The sequence below is a fragment of the Thrips palmi genome, unplaced genomic scaffold, assembly GCF_012932325.1.
Source record: "Thrips palmi isolate BJ-2018 unplaced genomic scaffold, TpBJ-2018v1 HiC_scaffold_5, whole genome shotgun sequence".
Lineage (NCBI taxonomy): Eukaryota > Metazoa > Arthropoda > Insecta > Thysanoptera > Thripidae > Thrips > Thrips palmi.
The window spans coordinates 5,089,631-5,113,346 of record NW_023144632.1 but is presented as its reverse complement, the minus strand read 5'-3'; the positions used below and the strand labels follow the sequence as shown (position 1 = coordinate 5,113,346).

General features: G+C 46.5%; 4 protein-coding genes across 5 annotated transcripts; 2 read left to right on the top strand and 2 right to left on the bottom strand.

Annotated features, from left to right (window-relative positions):
- The first annotated feature begins 20 nt into the window (after positions 1 to 20).
- On the top strand, positions 21 to 3,668 carry LOC117650373 (chondroitin sulfate synthase 2). Its single transcript, XM_034393754.1, has 9 exons — positions 21 to 804; positions 1,083 to 1,234; positions 1,305 to 1,460; positions 1,528 to 1,770; positions 1,920 to 2,086; positions 2,159 to 2,339; positions 2,416 to 2,697; positions 2,789 to 2,975; positions 3,086 to 3,668. The coding sequence occupies exons 1-9, from the start codon at positions 165 to 167 to the stop codon at positions 3,442 to 3,444; spliced, it is 2,367 nt and encodes a 788-aa protein (XP_034249645.1). The 5' UTR covers positions 21 to 164; the 3' UTR covers positions 3,445 to 3,668.
- On the bottom strand, positions 3,659 to 5,889 carry LOC117650376 (ELL-associated factor 2). 2 transcript variants are annotated; one of them, XM_034393758.1, is made up of 7 exons: positions 5,765 to 5,889; positions 5,430 to 5,658; positions 4,731 to 4,962; positions 4,313 to 4,651; positions 4,125 to 4,227; positions 3,928 to 4,048; positions 3,659 to 3,843 (listed from the first exon to the last, which is right to left on the bottom strand). In XM_034393758.1, exons 2-7 carry the CDS (start codon positions 5,569 to 5,571, stop codon positions 3,743 to 3,745), a joined length of 1,038 nt encoding a protein of 345 aa, XP_034249649.1. In that variant the 5' UTR covers positions 5,572 to 5,658; positions 5,765 to 5,889; the 3' UTR covers positions 3,659 to 3,742. The 2 variants fall into 2 exon arrangements, with proteins under 2 accessions (XP_034249649.1, XP_034249650.1); XM_034393759.1 differs by having other exon boundaries at positions 5,743 to 5,861.
- Positions 5,890 to 6,039: 150 nt separating this feature from the next.
- Positions 6,040 to 12,182, bottom strand: LOC117650369. Its single transcript, XM_034393742.1, has 4 exons — positions 12,024 to 12,182; positions 11,657 to 11,835; positions 11,365 to 11,544; positions 6,040 to 11,289 (listed from the first exon to the last, which is right to left on the bottom strand). The coding sequence occupies exons 1-4, from the start codon at positions 12,041 to 12,043 to the stop codon at positions 6,338 to 6,340; spliced, it is 5,331 nt and encodes a 1,776-aa protein (XP_034249633.1). The 5' UTR covers positions 12,044 to 12,182; the 3' UTR covers positions 6,040 to 6,337.
- A 109-nt stretch (positions 12,183 to 12,291) lies between these two features.
- Positions 12,292 to 23,700, top strand: LOC117650374 (sphingosine kinase 1-like). Its single transcript, XM_034393755.1, has 9 exons — positions 12,292 to 12,963; positions 19,587 to 19,828; positions 20,249 to 20,361; positions 20,447 to 20,546; positions 20,653 to 20,773; positions 20,850 to 21,097; positions 21,186 to 21,417; positions 21,508 to 21,647; positions 21,719 to 23,700. Exons 1-9 carry the CDS (start codon positions 12,435 to 12,437, stop codon positions 21,902 to 21,904), a joined length of 1,911 nt encoding a protein of 636 aa, XP_034249646.1. The 5' UTR covers positions 12,292 to 12,434; the 3' UTR covers positions 21,905 to 23,700.
- The last annotated feature ends 16 nt before the right edge of the window (positions 23,701 to 23,716 follow it).

Here is a 23,716-nt window from a genome sequence, read left to right as displayed (position 1 = left end):
CAGCCCGATTTCTCATACGAATGCCGGCAACAGTGTTTGTTTATGCTGCGAACGGTTGCGAACTGAGGGCTTTGTGTGTTCTCAGGTTTCTAGTATTTGTTCATCGCAAATAAATGGGAGGAACTTATCTTCCACGTGCCCTTTTATCTGCGAAACACTAGTTAATGATGATCTGCTTCACCATGTCGGCATGTCGCCAAAACTCGTATTTAATAGCTGGTTTATTCGTTGGAGTAACCCTTTCGTTATTCATTTCCTCTTTGGAAAACACCTGTGGAGGCCCTACGATCAATTTAAGTGCCGAGTTTGCCGAAGATTATGTCGATGAATATGAACCAAGAATCAATCTTGCTGGAAAACCACAAAAGGCGAAAAAAACACCTCAAGCTTTAGTGCGTCCAAGATACTATTCTACAGAACTTGGCATCAGAGAAAAGCTTTTTGTCGCAGTTCTCTCTTCCCAGGAAACCATCAATTCTAGAGGGGTGGCCTTGAACAAAACTGTTGCTCATTTGGTTGACAAAATCATGTACTTCATTGATGCTCCTGGGCCTCAGAAACTGAATTTGAGTATGTCTGGCATAGTGGGATTTACAGACACGAGAAAATTGTTAAAACCTTTCCATGTTCTCAAGTATGTGGCTGACAATTACCTAGACGAATATGACTTCTTTTTCATTGTGAAAGACTCAACTTATGTGAAAGCTCGAACCCTGTATGAAGTTGCTCAAGGAATCAGTGTTAGCCAGGAAGTACATTCAGGCAGTGAGAAAGAGGATGATCATACAGCATTTTGCACCCTAGGTAAGACTTTTCTTGCTCCTTCTCTTTAGGAAAGAATTTCTTTTTTGCTTTTTTTTTCCTTTGTATCTATTGCCGTAGAAACTCACGTAGTAGTTCTGGTTAATTCTTTTCATAGTTTCCCTTTTGGTGAAAATGGATGGTTCATTTTTATTGTGCATGATTTCGTGGGGTGTGTTGTAAAGTGAATTCTGAGTTGTTTTTTTTTTTGGTGTGTCATGGTCTTTTACTTACGGGCAACAACTTCTCTATTGTACCCTTTTTTCTGCTGTTATATTTAGATGCAGGTCTGTTGCTCAGTAACTCTGTGTTAAGAAAGGTGCATGCTAGTCTGGATTGGTGTGTTAAGAATGCATTTTCTGAGTCGGATACTGACAATGTTGGTCGATGCATTTTACATGCAACCGATATTCCCTGTCAAGATACTGTGCAAGTAAGTTTTCTTTTTCAAAACAGGCTACCACCAGTCACTCAAGGTTTAAGTTCGAGCATTTTGATTTCAGGGATTATCTTTGCTCACACACAAAACTAAAGAGCCATTCAATTTGGATGCAGAACTCAAAATACTTGCAAAACAACCTACTGTAGATAGAATTATATCTATGTATCCTGTTCCTGAACCTGCTGCTGTGTATTCTTTTCATGCTTACTTTAGCAAGGTGAGTTATATATTGATTTTTGAGAAATCTATAAAGTATAAATTTACATCATAACATTTTTTTTCAGGTGGCTCTCACTGGAATTCAGCTAGATGTCGCATCTCGTCGATCAGCTGTCATTAATATGTCATATATAGCACCAGGAGGACGTAGTGGTGTTGCGTGGCCTGTAGGAGCTCCTCCAGGGAACAAACCCATCTCTCGCTTTGACGTGTTACGTTGGGATTATTTTACATTATCCCACTTATACCCAGAGTCAGATTTTGGTAATCTGAAAGAGTTGGTTGGTGCCGACAAGCAGGATATTGAGGTATATTTGATTCTGATTTTATTTTGACCAGTGGAAATGTAATCCTTACCCTTCTTACTAAATTGTTATTATTTTCATTATTCGGCTGCAAAGTAAATTTCTTTTTTGAGAATAATATGAATATTGTTTTTTGTTTGTTTTTTTTTCAGTATGTTTTGAATGCAACTATAGCATGGGTGAATACAAGATATGAAGGATTACTTGAGTATAAGCATTTGGTTAATGGGTACCGTCGCTTTGATCCCTCCCGTGGCCTTGATTACAAGTTGGATTTGGCCTTCAGAGACACTACCAATGGACATGAAATTCACAAAAGGTAAAATACTATTTTCCATTGAAAGCTACTTATGAAATGAAAGTAAAAATATTGTGCTATCATATTCTTCAGGCTTGAAGTGAGTAAGCCTCTAGGAAGAATAGAGGTGGTTCCAGTTCCATATGTGACTGAGAACACCCGTGTTAGTCTGGTGCTTCCTGTTACACTCGAGACAAAATCAATGGTGGCTCAATTCATCCATCAATACAACTCTATATGCATGGAGAAAAAAGAGAAAACCTTTCTTATGTTGGTATGTATTTTGAAAGCTAGGAAAGCTTGTGCAAGTTGGAATTTGTAAAAACATTTCTTATTTTTATTTAATTCAGGTGCTGATGTATGACCCTCGTCATCCAGGGAAGGGTACTAAGGATGACACCTTCCTGGAGCTTAAGCAGACAGCTGTCAGTCTGAGTGATCGTCATAAGCGGGATGGTGGGAAAATTGCTTGGGTTTCAGTCAAACTACCAGAGTCTCAACAATCAGCCCATGTGACTAAAGGGCTACTAGATTTTGCAGCAGCAGACCTTGCAATGCGCAAACTACCTTCAGACTCCTTGGTGTTCTTTGTACGACCCAATGCTGAATTAAGACAAGATCTCATAAACAGAGTAAGACGAATATTAGTCTAGCATACCGGTTTTGCTAGTCTTGTAATATTGCCTTGGCTCTGATATTAACTCTTATTTGATAATGATCTAGGTGAGGATGAACACCATTCAACATGTCCAAGCTTTTAGCCCTATTCCATTCTCTGAATTTCACCCAGATATTGTATATAGTTCTGACTTTCCTCGGCCAGCAGAATTAGATATAAATAAAATTTATGGGCACTACGATTCATTGGATACAGCCTTTATTTCTTTCTATGCGAGTGATTACTTGAGGGGTAAGTAGTTTCACTGAAAGCTTACTTTCATGCATACTTATTGTTTTATAATGCCAGTTCATATCAATTTATCATAGAATTTTAAAAAAGTCAATCGTGTTTATTTGCAGCTCGTAAAGCAATTGAAAACCAGTTGCCAATGATACGCACAGATAAAGATCTCAATGCATTGGTAACTATAGCATCTATCAAGAAATCTGACAATGCAACTTTTGATCTACTGAAGAGCCTTGCCGAGAACACTCTCTATGGCCTGTTTGTGAGGGCAAGTGACGTTCATATGTTGAGAGCTGTTGAACCCGGCCTGCGACTAAGACATCTCTCTTTGGACTGTACAAGTAGTGGGAGTGCTTCAGAAATTAGTTTGCATATGTTAAATGCTTGTGCAAAGAAACGAGCAAATAATCTTGGATCCAGAAGTGCACTAGCAAGGCTCCTATTAGAATATCAGTTGACTCCTGCTGCTTAGTCCTGCGTCAGATATTTCTCACTTTGCTTAAGTTCTTGCATGATCATTTGAAGTTAGGCCTATCAAATTATGTAGCATATTAATTCAAAGTTAAATGAATATCATTTTATTTTATCCTGAGAATTTAGAATGTCAGTAATGATTCTGGTTTCACCTACCTCCTGTCACTTATATTTTCTTTTTTAGCCTTCTGATTGAAGTGAAGAACCATCCATCTTCATGAACTCGCTTCTTATTTATTATTTATACAGTATCAAGTACACATTGTAGGTACAAAGTAATAAAAATTACATTTCTTTCAATCACTGTCTGATCCAGATTCGGACAGTTGTAAGTCATCATTGAGCAGATGGTCAGGCACTGACAAGGCAGGTGAGGGTGTATGAGTATTTCCATGACCTGGAAATAAGGATAAGATTAAGCAATTTCATGAACCTCTACAGTAGACAGTGAATGAAGAATGAAAACAAAAATAAGTCTTGCCATTGACTGGTAAGGAAGTCTGGTTGCTTGATTGTTCATCAGTCTCACTATCAGACGACCCACTGCCTGAAGAGGAGTCACTCGACGAATCAGACAAACAGCCCACTGGCCGAACAGCCTCCTAAGCAGAGCAAAATTAAAAATTAAAAAGAAATATTTTGAAGGAAGTGGCAAAGCCAGAACAATTTTTATGTTACCTGGTCATAACTAGGTGATTCCTTAGGCGCTGAGGTGTCCATAGGGCTGGGCCCTTCATCCATTCCAAGCATTGGTAAGCTTGTAGATTGATCAGGTGGTGACCTTCATACAAGAGAAAAATGTTCTTTACCTTTGTATTTCAACCTGTAGTTTCATTTCATTTCTTGATTCGAATACATGAACTAACCATCTATTCTGGCTAGCCTGAGCTGAGGCAACAGAAGGACCAGTGGGACTTCTGTGGTGACCGGGAGAGGGATAGGAGGGTGAAGCACGCAAAGGTGAATGTCGAGGGACACAACCAGATAGAGAAGAAGCCATCTGCTGAGGTTTCAGCCGATGGTTGTTAGAGGTGCTGCTCCGGCTACTAGCTCCTGATGAGTTAGGTTTACTTGTTCCTCCAATGAAAGGTTTTTTAGAAGGTGCTAACTGGTCAGATGGTGAACTGTCAAGGAGAGCTGGCAAACCAGAACCAGGCTGACTAGGTCTTCCTGGTGCTCCTGGTACTGCTTTATTAGTTTCTTTCCTAGATAGAAAAAAAAATCATAATGAGTTATTTGATAACAAAAATTTTAGTCAAATTAAAGCCGTTAACCAAGACTTACCTAGTTTTCTTTACTTGCATATTGCTAGAGAGCTTCTCAAGCATTACTTCACCCGTACGTCTATCAATGATCAGGACACATTCCTTGTGGTAAGGTCGCTGTGAACCTTTGAATACTGTGTGCTCTGTGCCAGCGCCATCAAGGTGAGGGACTGTGACTGTGACCTGCTGATTCATCTCCACCGCAACTGATGCCATCTTACTGACATCCACACTAGCTGGCTTGAAGTCATCTACAGCAACCACACAAGAAAGTTAAGAACATGGTGACACACACACACCACTAATATAATTTTCCCTTGCTAATTAAGAATCTGAGGGCACTATTAAATGAGTAGTGCAATAAATTGCTTGAGAGAAGCTGAGAGTCAGATGGTAAATTTCTGGAGACTCATCTTAGAGACACATATTATAGAAACAAGAACGAGTGGCTCTGTAGACAGAAAACTGGACATGTCAGCTGTTGAGCACATCTCATCCAAATTGTGACATTACATAACCAATATGGTGCATCAAATCTAGCCTGAATTCCAAGGTAATTAATCATGTGTGCAAAAAAACAGCCCCAACTCAGCGTAAAATTGACGCTGACTGTTCTAAACGCGATCTGAGAGGAGTGAAACGAATTTTGAGAGCCCTACTTAAACCTGCTGCTCATAACCTCAAATAGAGGAGGTTGTAGACGTCAAACAATACTTACACTTTAAAGTGTGGAACGCAGTTCCTCTAGGGTTTGTGAAGCTCGGCCCAAGCTTCAGCGGTCTTTCCTCTGGCCCGAGGCCGAGGGCCAATTTAACTGCCGCGGCATCCCCTTTGGATCTATTTGGTGGACACCTCTGCATTTAAACAGTTTGTCGCAACACAACAAAACCTTTCCTAAAACTCTCTCTTCGGTTCCGAAACATCTATATCCATCTGATTACCCACGTCTGTGACGAAATTAGAGGTTTGAATTAGCGTCAAAAGAATCTCGACATACAATTTCAGAACCTGCTCAGTTGTAGGTTCATGACCTATATCTAGCATAAAGCATACTTGTGCCTGTACACAGGCGCAGACGTCTGTCCTGTCTGTGGCTTGACTGGAAATTGGGGAAGGGTAGGGGGAGTGAGTGTGAAGTGAGTGGCGGGCAAGGGAAAGGGGGAGGGGGCAAGTTAATGCGTGGAGGGGAGGAGTGGGTCAGGAGAGGGAAGTCTCAGGAGTAACACCAGAATTAAATTTTAAGTGTTTTATGAAAGATAAAAAATATGACAATGGGATAACATCTTAGTTCAAAAAGAAAAGGATGCCATTTCTTAAGACTCGGATGGTTCATTTTCATCGAACAAGATTTATTATATTATAGAACAATACAACAATCACATTTATCTTCACTTAAACTAAAAACAATTATGTTAAGTAGTAACAAAGTACCTGCACTGCACAAAAAACATTAGGCTAGAACAACTGGCATCAGTTGCTGATTAATGTCATATTATACTTGCAATACAGTAAATTGCACAAAAACAAATCTTAAACAATTATAAAACACAAAATATGTTTTTTGTTTGTTTCTAAATGTTAATATTTACAAGATCACAGTCTAAATTAAACCTTAAAATAAAAAAATTAACAGATAACTTTGTCATTAATCTCAGGAAATATTGTACTTAAATGGAAGTTTGTTAGAGTTGTTGCACTAGGAGATTGTATGGTGCTATTTTGGTGAGTGTTAGCAGCATGGATGGTAAGCCGGGGAGTTGTGTACAATGAATCTTGGGAGGGCATAGGATATGAGTGATGAGATAGGAAAGAAGGTGCAGGAGGGTGATTGGAAAAATTAATATCGTCTTGAGAAACAGGCGGCGGCATATTCATGTAACCAAAGTCAATGATATTTGATGGGACTGTTGAAGATGTGTTGTTTATGGGATTAATGGCATTTGATCGGTGATTGCGGCTAACAGAGGTATCTGTCATTCCTGTAGAGTTGTGATTCTTCTGTAGTAGGTTATCATCCATAGAAGATCTGTCAGAAATATTTTGTAGAGGATAAGATTGGTTCCGGTGGGTTCTTGATGGGTTGCCAAGCATAAATGAATGAACCCCATCACTGGGCAGGAATGTTCCTTGATAATCATTTTGTCTATGGGGAGGCAAATCTGTCAAAAACTGTGTTTGAGGTCCTTGAACTTGTAAAGAAATGGAAGAATTATTCTGATATGATACAGTGCCTCCAACAAAGTTATTGGAATAATGAGCACTATGGGACCGACGCTTCCGATGATTGTGTTGATTGGTTTGTTGAGCATTTGATGATGACAGCAAAGCTTCAGTTGAATAATTGCTAGAGACAGGTTTTGAGTTCTGTTTGAGTGACTGACAGCCCGTAGTATCTTGATGACTAAAGGATCCTGAGTATGGAATATTACTTTCTTTAGTTGAGGACGAAGTTCGAGTCTTACTTCCATTTCCAGAGTCAACAAGCTGACTAACAGACAAGAACGAACCCCCACACTCTTGTCCTGTAGCAACACTTTCTTCTACGGGTTTCTCTGAGCGCCTTGAAGTAATTATTGATCGTTTCACTGACTTTTTATGACATGATTGAGTGTCATTGCTATAAGATGGTAGGAAGGGTCGACTTATGTTGGTATCTCCCAGAGCTAAGTCACCGACAAGTGTTGGCAAAGTGGATGGAATCATCATATTTCCAAGCATTGAAGAACCTCCATTCTTGTTAGGTGACCATGCAGAGCTATCATGAAAGTTTTCCACAGTTTCATTTCCAAAGAGATGAAGTTCATTTCCTTTGAACAACGACTGACCAGAGTGAGGAATATCCAAACAGTGGAAGTTGGACGATTGGTCAAATAAGGTAGCAGTGCTGTCTGAATCTTTAGTGTGGTCTGGCAAATAGAGCAATCCCTGAGTACTGTTCAAATTCGAATTGTTACCAAAAGAAGGCCCGCTGTGATGCTGATGAGATCGTATGTCTGGGGCTGTCATCCAATTAACAGGGGGCCGATGCAAATTTGATACTGACTCTTTGTTAGTTGATCGTGCACACTGCTGTTGAGATTTCATCTGGCTCTCACGGTCAGCAGATTTATTGCTGTAAGATTCTTGATGATTTGTGAGCACATTCAAAGCACTGTTGCTGAATTGCATTACATTTGTTGAGCTTTCTAGGTTGAAATTTTGTCCAGATATATTGCTCTTTGCTGCATCCACTGATAAATCACTGTTTACATTAAAATCAATCACATTTTTCTTATTTGTTGAGGAAGGAGCCACTGGATATTCGTTGTTTTGGGCTACATGTAGCTTCGAAATATTACCTTGAAGGTGGTGGTTATTCACTTCATTTCCTTTCACATTCAGGGATTCATAACTAGGCCCCACCAATGACTGCTTTAGTTCCGAGACAACTGCATTTTGATTGTAATTCATTAAGTTGATTGATTCTTTCGAACCAACATTCTCCAAAGTAATGCTTGTTGAAGGTTTCAGGCTCTTGGATGATCTATCTTCAAAGTAAATATTGCTGGTCTTAGACTGTTTTGCTTCTGATAGGGTGTATCCAACAGTTGCAGAAGTGGATAGAGATGTTTGTTGCCTTAGATTTGGTCCTGATTCAGTTTCATTGAATCGTCCTCTGTCAGTTGTGTTAGAAGAAGGCACATTGGAGGAAGTGTTCATTACATTTAATGTACTGCACTCCTCTTGTTTTCTGTCTGAAATGGAGAATGACTTCTTCAAATCTGAACCACTAGCTGAGGATGCACTTGGCTTACTGCCATGACTGGGAAGATTCATCAAGTGATGGTTCTGCTCGAAGTTAGACACAACAGTATTCATTTTAGTAACAGCCAATGAAGTCGATGCCACTTGGCTCTGGCTGGAAGCAGATGAACCTATGCTAATGTCTGACACTTGAAATTCAGCTGATTTAATATTAGTTTTGGATGTTGTAAACATATCTTGAAAATGGCCAAGTCTTGAAACTTGTTTTGAACCTTGATTATTTTCAGGAGCTAATGTTGACCATGAAACCAGTCCTGCGGATGAAGATGGAGCTTGGCATTTGGTGGCAGAACTCGAGTCTTCAACACTGATACCTGAACTCATCAAAACAGGAGGGAGGACATAGTTAACAGCACAGTCTGATCGAGAAGCACTCAAAGTAGAAAAATCAGAGTAGGTTGAATGAGGTACGTCCATCCAATCTGTTTGTTTCTCACAAATCAAAAATGGTGTTGAATCATTTGGCTTCTGCGATGCTTTGTTGGAAATGCCATGGGCTCCACTATGCTTTGATTGCATTCTTGAAACATCATGTTGAACACCATTACCATTTGAAGTCACTGAGCTGGAAGCAGATTCATTCCTTGACTGACAAATCTGTTTACTGCTGTCGCAAGGAGGCTGATAAATGGATTTTGAAGAGAATGTATGGGAGCACTTGGAAGTTGGTTCCATATGCTTTTGAGCAAAGTTTGCAGTTTCCTTGAGAGAGAGAAGGGTTCCAGTATTTGCACATTTGTGAGATGATATTTGATCTACTCCTTTATGTGCAAAATTTCGATTATCAACAGAAGACTTGTTCTTTGAGATGGCAAGTGGCACAGTATCATGGCTAAATATGTTAGATGTACTGTAAACTACATTACTACCTTCTATTGGTGAAAATTCAGTGACACATTTTGTCACTGGTGTGTCACAGTCCATGTTTCCAATTTGCAAAATTGTTTTAATTCCTGGCTGGCTGTCAGTATTTTCACAAACTGTGTCATCTGCTAGCAGTTCTGTAGCTTTTGACGTAGACACAAGAGGAAATGATAAAAGAAAGGCAGCAGTTGGCGATATTGATTCTGGATGCTGCCCTGCAGTTGGAACTTGTAGGGAAGCAAATATATCATTGGAAATGTCAGAAGAATGCATGGGCAAACCAAATGAGGCGTCAGTCGAATCAAAAGACTCTGGCACTGCTTTAAAGTTCTCCATATCACTGATTGGGATAAAAGTATTTTTGTTATTGTGTAATGGCACACTTGAGAATATATTGCCACTGGAGCTTAATCTATCAGACTTATATTTAATTTTATCAGACCACTCACTGTAAGTGTTTGTAGTTGATGCCTGCCTGCTCTTTTCAGTGTTGGAACAAACATCATTAGGCTTTTCAATTGGCACTTGTTGATGAATTAATATTCCCATTCTGCCTCCATCAGTGACTTCCTTGTCTTGCTCAGAGCTTCTTCTGGTAGAAATTTCCTGAACAATTTGATCTGTGGCCTCCGATGTTAAGCCAGTTTCTGAGAAAAGGTGCTGCCCCTCGCAAAGAGCCAATATACTGTAACTTGATTTTGAAGTTTTCACCGGTGATACTTCAACAGTGCTGATATGAGAAAGATGACAATCAGTGGCACTGGTCTTATCTATCTTTGAACCATCCATGCTGGAGTCTTCCATTGCACATTTTTGCCGTTTAAAAATAGCCGAGTTTATATCCATCTCACAAAGACGCTTTTTAACAGGTGTTTTCTCGCAGTCCATCAATTTTTGAGCACTGCTATCATTCTTTTTTAATTGTTGGCCAATGTGCAAAGTGCTTATTTCTTCATTTTCTACAACAGGTGCTTCTTTGGGGTTTTCCAAGGTGCTCAAAAGTTCGGTGCCAGCAGCTTCATCTTTGTTTGATGATGTAAAATACACATTTAGTTTAGTCTCATCTGATGCACACTTACTATTCAAACTATTTTCAGCAACATTTTCTTTGTTGACATCAGATATTGGTTGAGAACATTTTCCCTCAGAGCCAAGCAAAATATTAGCAGGTTGTTTCTGGGCTGCACTCTTGGTCTCACTAACAGCACTTGTCATTGTTGATTTCAATCCATTTTCATCAGGTGCGGCAGCGCCTTGGACTGGTTCAGAGTCAACAGATTGGATATCTTGAGAAACATTCTTGATTTTAACTGTTTTCTGAGGACAAGGCTTTGAATCAACTTTAGAACTTTGTTTCAATAGCTTACTTTTACCATGAACAGAAATATTTCTATGGCCACCACATTGCTTCAATGAAGGAATAGGGAGTTTCCTCAGTTTCTTGGAGGTTTTGTTAGGTGGACCAGGCTGGATTGGTCGGTTGTTCATTCCACTGCTGACAACTTTCTGACCAGACAAAGGACTAGGAGTCACTACATTACTTTGAACAAGAATGAATGGATTGACGGTTTTAACACCAGTTACAGAAACAAGTAATGGGAGTGGTGTACTCGAGGAATTAGATGCAAACAATAATTGAGAGGACATTTGCAATGGCGACGATTGCATAAGCAACGGATTACTCTGAAGAATGGACGAGTTAGCACCTTGACCAGAGTTTGGGTCACCACTATCACTTTGAAATTGAGCTACTTTTACCAGACTAACAGGTTTCTCCACTTTAGTGTTGATGGTACTTGATGCCATGCTGTTACTTGAGGCTGATGTAGTGCTGAGAGAAGTGTTGCCTTTTCGTTTACCTGCAATTTTCTGCTTCTTGTTGGTAACATTGTTGTTGGCTCCAAATTTTTCTGTTGAACGTCCATACAAAATATGAAACACAATAAGATACTCTAATTGGATCACAATGAAGTTATCAGACTAACCTATTTTTGAGATTGATTTTGAAATCTCTGGACTTATCCAGGCTGGAGGTGTCAGCAGTTTGAGAAAATCAATTGGAACTTTGATATTGTCTTTATCGATGAGTGAGAGAAGCTGGCTGAATTTTTGAAGAACATGCAGGGTCCATTTTTGAAGGACTTCTAGTTTCATCTCTTGATTTCCTGATTGGTACGAGAAAATAAATTACATTTACATGATTATACAATTCATCTGTATGACGAACGGTAAAAAATATCTTTGAGGGTGTGACTGACAAAAGCGTATATCATTTACCTTCCTCTCCTCCATTTTTCTTTTCCTGTTGTAGTTGTTGAATGTATCCAAGTGCTTGAATAAGAATGTTCTTTTTGCTGATAATCTGTCCATCAATGTAACTTGGAAGAGCTTTTTGCAGTTCACAAAATGTTTGGTTGAGTACATCACGACGACCCTTCTCCCACTCTCTCCCTTTACTGCAAGTAAAAGTTGTGATGAGTAAAAGCTCTGTTGCACAGAAATAACTAGGTAACAAGCAACACAACAATCATAGGAGAAAAACCAAAAATTTGTCTTAACAAAGTGGTGTTCATAGAACCCAACAGTAGCCTACAGAGGTACTAGTATTATCACATTTATTTTTTTAATTTTAATTGAAGTTTACCTGGCTTCCTTCTTAACCATACTGTGACTCTTCTATTACTTTGCAGCGATGAATACTTATCAGTGTCATTGTGAGAATTGACATGAACGCGACCAAAGCGAATGCTGCTGTGCAATGTAAACAAATAGTTAGTCAGTTAGATAAGATTATGTTGGCATGGAGAACTTCGTACTGTTCCGGTCCAGGTTTCGGCTTCGAAAGAAGAAGAAGAACAACAACAACAACGCCGCCTGCTGCCTTGCTTGCGAGAAGGCGCTGGGAGTTTGACAACTGCAGACACAAATGTGGGGTAGTCGAGCTGCAGCTACGGTGACAGTCAGAAGTGTGGTCTGAGTTTCCATCCAGCAGGCGTGTGCGAGCTTGGCGTGGGCTGGTTAGTGAGTTTGACTGGGACGCGCAAGTTGATTCGCCATGGAAGACGTCAACGGGTGTGGCGGTGACGGTGCCGTGCTGCAGGAGACGTTCTACATCCTGTCGAAGAAGAACACCGTGTATCGAGTCAAGCTGTCAGAGAAGGGGCTCAGCCTGGTGAAGGAGTCCAACGGCAACACCAAGTCAGAGACGATCCAGCTCGACGACATCATCGGCTGTCGATGCATGCGCAGCAAATGCAAGCCCGGCCCGTCTTGTGCTTGTCGACCGAGCGGCAGGAAGGACCTGAAGGAGGCTGACAGGGAAGAGAAGCCAGGGTCTCAGGACAAGAGTGACATCAGTGCTTACCTGTACATTTACGCTTATGTCCTCAAGAAATACAAGATGACATCAGGTGTGAAGCGAGAAAGGATGACCATCACACTGCGCTTCCGCTCTTTTGACAAGTTTGAAGAGAATATGCGAGAAGCTCAGAAGTGGCGTTTGGCGATCAAGTGCCTGATGAAGGATGCTCCAATTCCTCGAGCGGTGCTGAACTCTGATGAGAATTCCATCACAATGTCGCCTGGTAAGTGGTCTGGTTTGTCACTGTGCTTGTAGGTGTTGGTGTAGAAATTCTCTGTCATCATATTGACTTTGAAGGAAGTAGGCTAAACAGTTTACCATTCCATCAGTTTTATTTCACCGTTCAGGAAAGTAACATTCCCTTCCCAAAAAAAACCTGAGTGGTATTCCAACACCTATTTCTTCTCGATATATTGGATGTAAACAATCTAAATGTCTCGTTTTGGTTTAAGAACATTTCAACTATGGCATTGTTACGGATGAATTTTTAACTTTGATTAGTACGCCCGCTTATATTAATGTGGAGACGGTTTCACCATGGTCTTCACATCTGTCTGTGAAGGTGTGGGTTTTCCCCCGTATCAGCTACTGCTGTCGTTAGGCAGAGTTTCAGTTGTCACCACCGTCATTAAGTGGGCGGCCAGCTGGCCTCCCGAGTCTGAGCGTCGCCTCGCGTTCTGGAGGTGCCTTGAGGTGCCCTGGGGCACCTGAGGCGGCCCTGCCCGGCGCGGGGGCCCCGGCTGGCTGTTGGCTGTTGTTGCGTGTCTCCGCGCTCCGCGCCGCTGTCAATGTCCCTAATGATCCGACGCCTTCGGGCGGTTCATGACCGATTGCCGTCGGCCCATTCCAGCCGCCTCAAGGATGGTTTCGTCGCTCTGTCTCTCTCCCACTCGAGGTGAGCCCCTCAGGGGCAAGCGGTGCGAGAGAGACAGAGTGACGTAATCGAACCACCCTTTGCAATATATTGGGATTCAGCCGGCGGACACCCCATCCCTAACGCTCTCGTGCAGACTCGTGAATTGTCGGAGGGACAAATGCTTGCTGGATGCCGTCAATGTGCACGGCCTCGGCCACGGCCTTGTCCATGGCCGCCGGGAAGAAGAGGCCGCCGCGCCGCTGCTAGAGTGTTAGAGGCCAGAGGGGCCCAAGCCGCTGCTCGCCGCGGGCGCCCGATGGACCGGCTGCCGAGTGATTCAGAAGATCGCTTTGTCGCTCTGTCTCTCTCGCACCCTTACGGAGTGCCCCATGAGTGCGAGAGAGACAGAGCGACGAAACGACTCTTCGGAATCGCTCAGCTGGGTTGCCTGGGCTGGCAAGGCTGCCTGGGCGCGTTTCGGCTTCGGCGCGATGCAACGATGCAACCCGTTGCAGCGAGCGTCGCCGCGTTGCATCGATGCGGCGGCAGCCGCGGCAGCTGGACTTCCCCGCGGCGGGGCGGGTGCCCCGGGTGCGCTCCGAACAACGAACAACCCTCACTCGGACAGCTCCACCGGCTGGCTCGGCCGGTTACATGAGCTGGACGGAAAAATTGAGTTACGGATCGAACTTGGCGAAATGGTTTCACAGAGACGTGGCGAGGAAATGCATTCAGGAGAAAACGTACGTGGGATGTAGAAAGGGGGGGGGGGTACCTCTCGACGCCGAGATCCTCACCTTTGGCCGACCTCTATTAGATCCAATCACAGCTGCTTGAGTGTGTGCGGGGGCAAAAACAGGAGGGGGAGGGTCGTGTGTCCTGTTGTGTCCGTTGCGCTGTATCGGAAAGGACGCTGCTCAGAGACTCGATAAGATAGCAGGTGTCAGGTGCAGATTCCACGGACCTACGGACCGAGTCCGCGGTTGTTACGGCCCGGACGGCCCGGAGGGACACGTCATACAACCTCTTGATTTTTCCCGGGGACCGGATGGTCCGAGTGGATGCATTGAGGGGAGGGGAGGGGATGCGTGCACCTTCGTGCGTGGCTGGGCTTGCTTGCAGCATTGCTCTGCAGGCGTGCCGCTGTGTGTTGCAGTCAAGTTTTTACTGTGCCCGCCAAGGTCGTGGCTCGACGTTGCTGCGCCGCGCGCTGCCCGCGCTGCCCGCCGACATGTGGGTCAGGTTCCTGTTGAAAGGACGACGGCGCGTCGCCGCGTTGTCGCATCGACCGAACGCTGTCCAAAGTACTGGGTCTTCCACCGCGTCGTTCTTACAGTGACGTGACGCTGGCCAAATGGTGCGTGTTGAATCGCCAACCTTTTGAAGGCGGCGCTCAGCGGGTCCGCCCCCACTCCCTCCTCTTTGGCTCCGCGCGCCCCAAATCCCCGATGGCGAAACGTCAAGTGTCTCTCCCTCCCTGCAATGGCTGCAACGCGACGCTTCCCACTGCGCACCTGTCCCCGCGGTGTGCAAGTGGTCCGTTCCGTTCCAATCCCGGTCGCGTTTGAGCGTTATCGCAGTGTGGTGTTTGCTTTCCTCGCGTGTGCACAGCGCACAGCAACGCCCTTATTGGGCATGTATCGTGTCCGGTTGACATTGGACTTGGCCACCCCGTTCCGTGGTTATGCCATTTTTAACGCCCCCCTCCTACCCTCGCTTCGCCCCTTTCCCTTTACACGGGCCACGGCCTTCTGGTCTAGTTCCGTGCTAGATCGATGGCATAGTGCATCGCCGAGCGTCGCCGAGCGGCGGATACCATTTTTATTGCTTGCCGTCCCGAGGGCCGGCCGCGCAGGTGGATCCAACATCCAAGTGGCCAAGGTCCCGCGTCCTCTACCTGCGTTGGGACGCCGCGGACGCCGCACAGTGGGCCAGAAGACCGGTGGAGGCGGCCAAAACTCTAGACGCGTTTTGAGCTCCAGAGTCGCTAAATAGGACTCGAACCGAACGTGTGACCCCACCAATGAATTGCTCTCCGAACGAGGAATCCATTGGTGGGGTCACACGTTCGGTTCGAGTCCCACTTAGCGACTCTGGAGCTAAAAACGCGTCTAGGGTTTTGGCCGCATCCACCGGCTTCTGGTCCACTGTGCGCCGCGGACGATTCTGCGAGATGGGGCGCCTCGGCAGCGCCTCGGCAGCGCCGAATCTCGCTGCGGTCTGAAGACGGTGTCGGACTACCCTGCCGAGCGATTCGGGAGATCGGCGTGTCGCTCTGTTTCTCTCGCACCCTTGGAGAGCCCCGTATTGGTTTGCGCCATGAGTGTGACGGAGACAGAGGGACGACAAAGACTCTTCAGAATTGCTCGGCTGTTTTGACGCGGGCTGGGGGCTGCATGAACTGATTCAGCGTCGCTCTGTCTCTCTCGCACCTCCGGAGTGGAGCGCTGTTTGGAATGGCCCTGCTGCACTGCGCCCCGAGCCCCCAATGCAATCAATGCAATTCGCTGTGCAAACCACATCGGCTGCAAACTTGGTGCGCCGCCCCGCCTGCCGTTACGGGGGGCGAAACTGCTGTCTGATGAAAAGGGCTTTTCGCTGAGTGGGTGGGACGGGCGAGACGGGCCGCCATCTGCCCTCTCTGTGATTGGCATGCGGTCAGACTTATCAGTGGACCTACTCCGAACTGTGCTTCGGCGCTCTTCCGTCCCTCTCGCACCCCCACGGGCCCGCAGGGTCGCCCTAGGAGTGCGACAGGGACAGAGCGACGAAAGCTTCGCTCGGTGGAACCAGCCGCTACAGAAGTCGTGGCGATACGGGCTCTGCTGTCGCGTGCCCAAAGCGCCGCGCGGCCCGCGCCGTCGCCATGTGCCATGTGCACTTCAGGCGCTGCCTGCGCTAGCCTGCGCTAGCCTGCGCCGGTGCCTGGTCTGGGTTGTCTGGGTGACCAGAAAGAGGGGGAGGGGGAAATCAAGTGGCGCAGTCCTGGACTGGAGAGGAAGGGCGAATCGAAAACTGAAGGGCCTGCTCATGAATAAAAGTAAATAAAAAGTAGATGTATGTGGCCGCGTGCCGCGGGTGCGGGACTCTCGGTGGTCTCCTCAGGACTTCCAGCAGCAGGCCCATCAGGCGGTCGTGCGGCTTGCACCGGGTTCGAGAGTCACTCGCTCGGATTGGACCGGAACTTTCGGTCCTCCAAGTTTGCACCCCTGTTTCTGGTAGTCAACCCGCCGCACTCAAGTTGATGCCCTCTTGTCCTGCGGGTCTTAGGTGGTTTGTGGGCGTGGAGAGGAGCAGAGGAGAGAGCTGCCGTCGGAGCGCGGGCTGGCCCAAGGGCTGGCCTGGAGCCCAGCGCCCAGCAAGCTCAGCGGAGGGGGTGGCGCCTCGCGCGCCTCGTGCGCCCCGGCGACTAGGGCCACTAGGGCCACGGCGGGGCAGTGGTCGGCCTTGGGCCTTGGGCGGCATGTCTGCAGGGCGCTGCTGCAGCAGCATGCGCTGCAGGGTCATGCAGTGCTGCATTACGGCAGCTGCTTTCTCCGGGCAGCGGCGGCGCCGCGGCCCCAACAGGCAGTGTATCGGCAGCGGTGGCGCCTTGAATCCGACCAGCCTCCGCGGCTTGGCTTGTCTCCCTGCCGCCGTCCGCCGTCTACGCCAGCAGCAATCAGCACCAACGGCACCTCCTTCCGCCCCGCCCCAGCGTCCCCGCGACGCTCGGCTGGAGCTTCTGAGTCAGACCTCGGCCGCGGCGCCGCGGAGGATCTTGGACTTCCCCAGGGGCCGCGCCGAGGGCCGCGCCACCGCGCGTCATTGGCGTCGTCACGGCACGGCACGTGCGCTGCAGCGGCGGAGGCTCCTCGATGCGTCAATTAGAAATTCTAATGGAATGAGGAAGGTGGGCGAAGCGGGCGATGTGAAATGAGACGCGGGTTGCGGCGTTGCGTCGTGTTTTGTCGGCGAGCGGAACGACACGCGTGTCGCGTTGCCTCCCAGTCGCCTCTCCGCGCCTCTCCGCCTTCCGTCGCGCTCCGTCTCCCTCGCGCGCATGCGGGCGCCGGTGCCACCCACGCGTGCGAGAGAGACAACGCGCTGTTCGGAGTGGGCCTGCGGCTCGGCCGGCTCGGCCTGCGGTGTAGTAATCGTACGCATTGGACGGTACTGAGTCCCCCTCAGGAGCCCCCCGCCCCGCGCCGGGGCCTGTCCAGGACGGGGCCAGGGACCGATACCTATATAGGCCGGTCGCTCGCTGCGTGCCAGGCGCAGCCAGGCGTCAGGCGTGCCACATACTGGCCGGTGCGCGTGCACCGACGCGACGCACGCCGCTCGGACGCAGCAGGCAGACAGACAGGCAAAGACACTGCTGCTCTTGTCCGCGTGGTCGCTGGTGCAGTTATGGGCGCGTGTCCCTGCCACCGATTCCCAAGGATCGTCTTTCTCTTTCGCACTCGTCGTGCAGCATGAGACCGACGACTCGTTCCAGACGGCAGTCACGCTCGGCCACGAGGGGGAAATCACTCGCGTAATAGTCGGGTCACCGATTCCTAGTATTACGCGTAATAGTAATAGCGTAATAGCCAAATTTTTAAAATTTTCCCTCTTAAGGGTCCGATTTTAGCCTAAATCTGGATATTTTGGAGCGTAATAAGCCTCCTGTAATAGCGTAATAGAACGTAATAGGGAGTAGTCGGGTCACAGTTTTTAAGAGTGATTTCCCCCTCGCTCGGCCACTGTTTACACCGGTGTTTGGCGCGGGACGCAACGCGCACGCACGCGGTGCGGACGCCGACGTGCCGGCAGAGGTCGCGCTGCTTAGCATCCGCTCGCGAAGTCTGGTGCGGTCCGGCGGCCCCCGGTCTGGCGGCCCGGCGGCCCCCATGGCATCGCGGTGCGCGGGCTGCGCGGCGTGCGGCGTGCGCGGTCCAGAGGTCGCGGGGGAGGGGAACCAACGAGGCTGACAGGAGACTCTGGCCCTCCGCGGCCCTACTCCACCACGCTGTCGGTCGGGTCAACTCGATTTCAGAGTGCGGCCTTGTTCGCTCGTGAAGCCCGAAGCGTGCTTTCATCGCCTCGTCTAGCACACTGCACTGCATGTGCTAGAGGTTGCCGCCGACGAACGCCATGCCCGCTTGATGGTATCAATTGACGTGTGCGGGGACATGGCGTCATCGATTGGCCGCCGGACCGGCGGACACGGACCTGGCGGGCACGGACCTGGCGGGCACGGACCTGGCGGGCACGGACCTGGCGGGCACGGACCTGGCGGGCACGGACCTGGCGGCGAGGCTCCGTGCTTCCAGTGCCGTGACGCCCGACTCGGCACGGCATGCTGCGGCCCGCTGCGGCATGTCGGTCTGTTGGGTGTGTGGTGTAGTCATTGTGTTACTGCCGTGAGGTTGTACTCGCGGTCGCGTGCCCGCCGTGCCTGCGCCGGGACGCCGGGGACGTCAGGAGGTCGCCGCGGGGACGCGCAGTTTACGGCACTCTGTTTATTAGCAATGCCGGTCTCCGTTTGACGAAGGAGCGACACGATGACGCTGGGTGTAAAAGCGCGGGGAAGTCCAGGAGTTTGGCCCTCGCGGAATGCGGTCGGGAGTGAGGAGACAGCTCTGCTGCACAATCCAGCTTTGCTGCATTTGCAATGGGAGCGCCAAGTATGCTCTCCCGGAAACAGACTGGACGCTGCGATTCTTCGACGGAATCTCCCCGAGACCCTCCAGCCGTGTCCTCCCACCGCGTTGTGGCTGTGGACTCCACAGTGTGCACTCGTAAAAGTGCCTCATTAGGGGTTCTCCCTCCGCCAAGCGCGAGCGTGGACGGCGTGGACCCTCGGGCATCTCGGCCAAGGTGGGAAGGGGGTGGGCTGGGGGTGGGGGTGGGGGGTCGAAGCCGGGTCAGAAGATTGGATTCGTACATGGATCGGCGAGCTGCCTGTGCAAGGAGAGACGTAGACTGGTTGGAAAAGAGACTGAATTTGGCTGATGCGTTTGCTGCAGGTGGTGTGGAGCGCATCCTGGACGAGCGCAAGATCCTGGTGCTGCTGAACCCCAAGAGCGGGCCGGGCCGGGCGCGCGACGTGTTCCAGCAGAAGGTGGTACCGCTGCTGCTGGAGGCCGAGGTGGGCTACGATCTGCACATCTCCAAGCACGCCAACTACGCGCGCGAGTTCGTGCGCTCGCGCGACGTGTACCAGTACCGCGCCATCGTCGTCATGGGCGGCGACGGCATCATCTTCGAGGTGAGTCGTCGAGGAAGCGCAGCGAGCGCAGCAGCCATTGTGGACTGATTCCGCACACCTCTCTCTTTCTCTCTCTCTCTCGCACTTACGGGGCGTTCCGCATGGGTGCGAGAGAGACAGACGAAACGCCCTGCGGAATCAGGGTGCTGGCGCGGAGGGCGAGGACGCCAGATGCGTGGGCGTATGTACCCGGTCTACCGAGAAAACCACTCCTCTCAGTAGGGACGCCCCGCCACGTGCTGGTGTATCACCGACATGGCAGGGCGGGCCTGAAAGCCAGACGATCATTGTGGTCGAGGCATCAATCGCAATCGCAATCGCCTGCCGGGTAGGCAAGCCCGTTGCACTCCGCTGACGTCGGGTTGCCTATCGCAACTTGGCAGGCGCTTTGAGACCAAGCTATTGACAAACTTGTTGCAGGTGGTGAACGGCCTGTTCGAGCGGCCCGACTGGCGATCGGCCGTCAAGGAAGTCCCCGTGGGAGTGATACCGTGTGGCTCGGGCAACGGCCTCGCCAAATCCGTGGCAGTGGAGTAAGTGTGGAGTGTGGCCGCCTCGTCTTGTTTTGTTTCCTCTCGTGCTGGGGGCAGACTCTGTTATTATTTTCATCATTTCCAGTGACTCCTACGACCACAATCCAGTTCTCTTTTCCACTCTCAACATCCTCAAGGGAACGTCCACTCCTCTAGACTTAGTGAGAGTTGAAACTAGATCTAAAGTAAGTTGACTTCAGTTTCTGATGTTTTTAATGTGCGTGTGTGCCTGATTCCCTGTTACTGTCTTAACAACTTTCAATCTAGTAACTTGATCTGGTTTCCTTGCAGATTATGTACTCATTTCTATCCATTGGGTGGGGTCTCTTATCAGATATTGATATAGAGAGTGAAAAGTTACGAGCGATTGGCGGACAGCGCTTTACTGTGTGGAGTGTGGCAAGATTAATCGGTAAAGTCTTTTTAGGATTCGCTTGACTTTGATGAAATTTGCTATGGCCCGCTAACAAAAAAATTTCTCTGTTAAGGACTGCGGACATATAAAGGGAGAATATCTTACTTGCTGCATCCTAACTCAAAAAGTCCGGTTTCTTCGAGTAATGCCAGTAGAACTGTGTTGACTCGAAGTGCTAGTCAAATGGTTGATGTTGACCTTGCCAATGATGCCAATGTGGGATTTATGACACCAATGCATACAAGTCAAAGCATGTTTAGTGATTTAGTGGAATCTGACAGTCCTCTGAGAGACTTGAGCCTAGAAACTGCTTATGCCAAGGTTTGTATTTTCTGTGGCTTAATGTTGTTTTTGTGGTATTGTTATTTAAAAAAAAAAAATCACTATCTCTCTCTTTAAAACTTTTCAGATTGCAGAAGATATGAGTTCAGATCCAGATCAGCGACCTCGCATGGACAGCTTTTATTCAATCAATTCTCGCCGCAGTACTTATTACTCCATTGGGGGATCCAGCTTCCAGTCAGTTTTTGACCCCAGCTCTGATCATAACAGTGGAAGTGTTAATGTACAAATGTATGGCCCCCCATCTCAGTTACCGTCCCTCACACAACCTGTTCCAGACACTTGGACCAAACTAGAAGGCAAGTTCAGAGATTTTTTAAATCTGGCCCTATCACCATTTAAAAAAATCGAATGAACAGATTTATTTGATTGCAATTTATTCCCCACAGGAGAATTTATTATGATGCACTCTACAAATGTTACTCATTTGGCAAAAGACTGCCTTTTTGCTCCTGAGGCAAAATTAAATGATGGTATCATATGGTTAGTTGTTATAGAAGCAGGCATCTCTAGACATCAACTTTTGCAAGTAAGTATTATACTAAAACATGCTAACAACAGTTTACTCATAGACATCTTACACTCTCTTTTGCTTTCTAGTTTTTACTGGGCCTTTCTCATGGGACTCACCTGAACTGTCCACATGTGAAGATGTTACCAGTTTCAGCATTCCGCCTTGAACCTGAGACAGAAGGGAGCTACATCACTGTTGATGGTGAGGTTGTGGAGTATGGACCAATTCAAGTTGAAATCATGCCTGCTCTTGGACGTATATTATCACGATAGAATTTTCAACAGTTTCAAATTAAAAACGTAAATGAAACTGTACTCCTCAATCTTTGATTTGTTTGCAACATCAATTTTTTTCTGCTCAGTTTTTTGTTTGTGTTTGTTGTAGTTTATCAATAGAGCAAGAGGAAATTTAAAGAAAATTTAGTTGCAGAATATGCTGTGAGTTTGTGAATGTTACCACTTCTAGGTCAGAAATTCCAACAACTGATACCCAATTTCAGATAAGCCTTTCACAAAGGTGCCTGAATATTTTAATCTAGTACACCTTTGTTCTGGTCTTTTAATAAGGAGAAACTACTGTACCTTTAGTGTTAATTTATTTTATTTTGGCCATGACAGTTGACGGATTTCATTTTTAGGTGTTCAAGATCTTTGACATGGTGAACTCGTAATTTTGTATGAATGGTATCTTACATGATTGTGAGCCATTCATAGTTTGTTTTTATCCCTTTTCAGGTATAGTGAAATGGCAAGTAATTGCTGTAATAGTACAAGATTGAGTGCCTTTAATGTCTTTCATTGTTACCTTTTTTTTTGCTTTGTCTCATCAGTATTTATCTCAATAGTGTCATGTGGCTAACATAAAATGACATCTGAAGAGCTTTGATGGAACAGATATATATATTTGAGTAACCATTTAACTTCACTCCTATTTCATTGATATCAGTGAATGAACCTACACACCTTGTCAATAATTCAGGTTGTGAAGGAATAACTTTTTATTGTGAAGAAGTAGACCAAATGTAAGTAAATTAGCATATTTCTTGAGTATATATATGCCATTGGGAGGGTATGGCAGCAGCCATGCATCTTACTCAATGATTTAAACTGCAAGCTTCGGTTTCCATACAAAGTTTTTATCCATTAATAATAAAATGTTTATATTGTTTGTTATTGTATGTTGAAGTTGTCTGTTAAAAATGTACAAATTTGTTGTCATTTTTGCTGTCTTACTTAATCTTAAAGAATTGTGATTCATTATGTATCATGTGCATGTGATAGTGTATTTGGAATAACATTTCATGATTTTCCATGTGTAAAGGCTCTTGACACATTTCAAATGGTTGTGGTTTCAAGCAATAAAAGTGTTACCTATTAAGTTTTTATCTTTTGAATGGGCCAAGTATGCATTTTATTGTTAAAAATGTATTATAGTTTTATTTTTGCACAAGCTGAGTTCGATGTATATTTAAAGGAAAAATGAACTCAATCCTGCTGTGATGGATTGCCCTGCGCCTTTTGTTCTTGGCTGTCTATTTGTTAGTTTATTTGTTTGCCATTTCTCTATAGTCTATCTAGTTATAACTGTTATTAAACAGGGTGGGGATCATTAATTTTCCAAAGAAAAAAGGGAGTGGCAAAACAGATCCATGCCTGTTTTAGCTTGAATCTTGGTTTACTGCCATCTCTGGAACCCGAGTACTGTGTAGCAATACATATTTCAATACACTGAGGTGAAGTTTTGCTCTTCCATACATTCCTACAACCTAGTTATTATTGTGTAATTAACAGTTTAATTTATTCAAAGCAATTTTCCTGAACTGGGGTATGTTCTAATCTCGGGTTTATGAACTCCTGATAGTTTGCCTTTTAAGTGTTGCTTTGAGCAGATTTGACTGTACTTACTTTATCCTTACCAGTCACTCAAATCATTCCTTGTGTCATAATTTCCAGATGCCGCCTCAATTTTAAGGTTCAAAAGAGGAATGTAGGGAAATTACAATGTACTAATTTTTATTGTCTGGAATAAAGGAACTTGATGCTTAAGCAAAGCCAGCCACCAACTTTAACTCATGTCGAATTTCA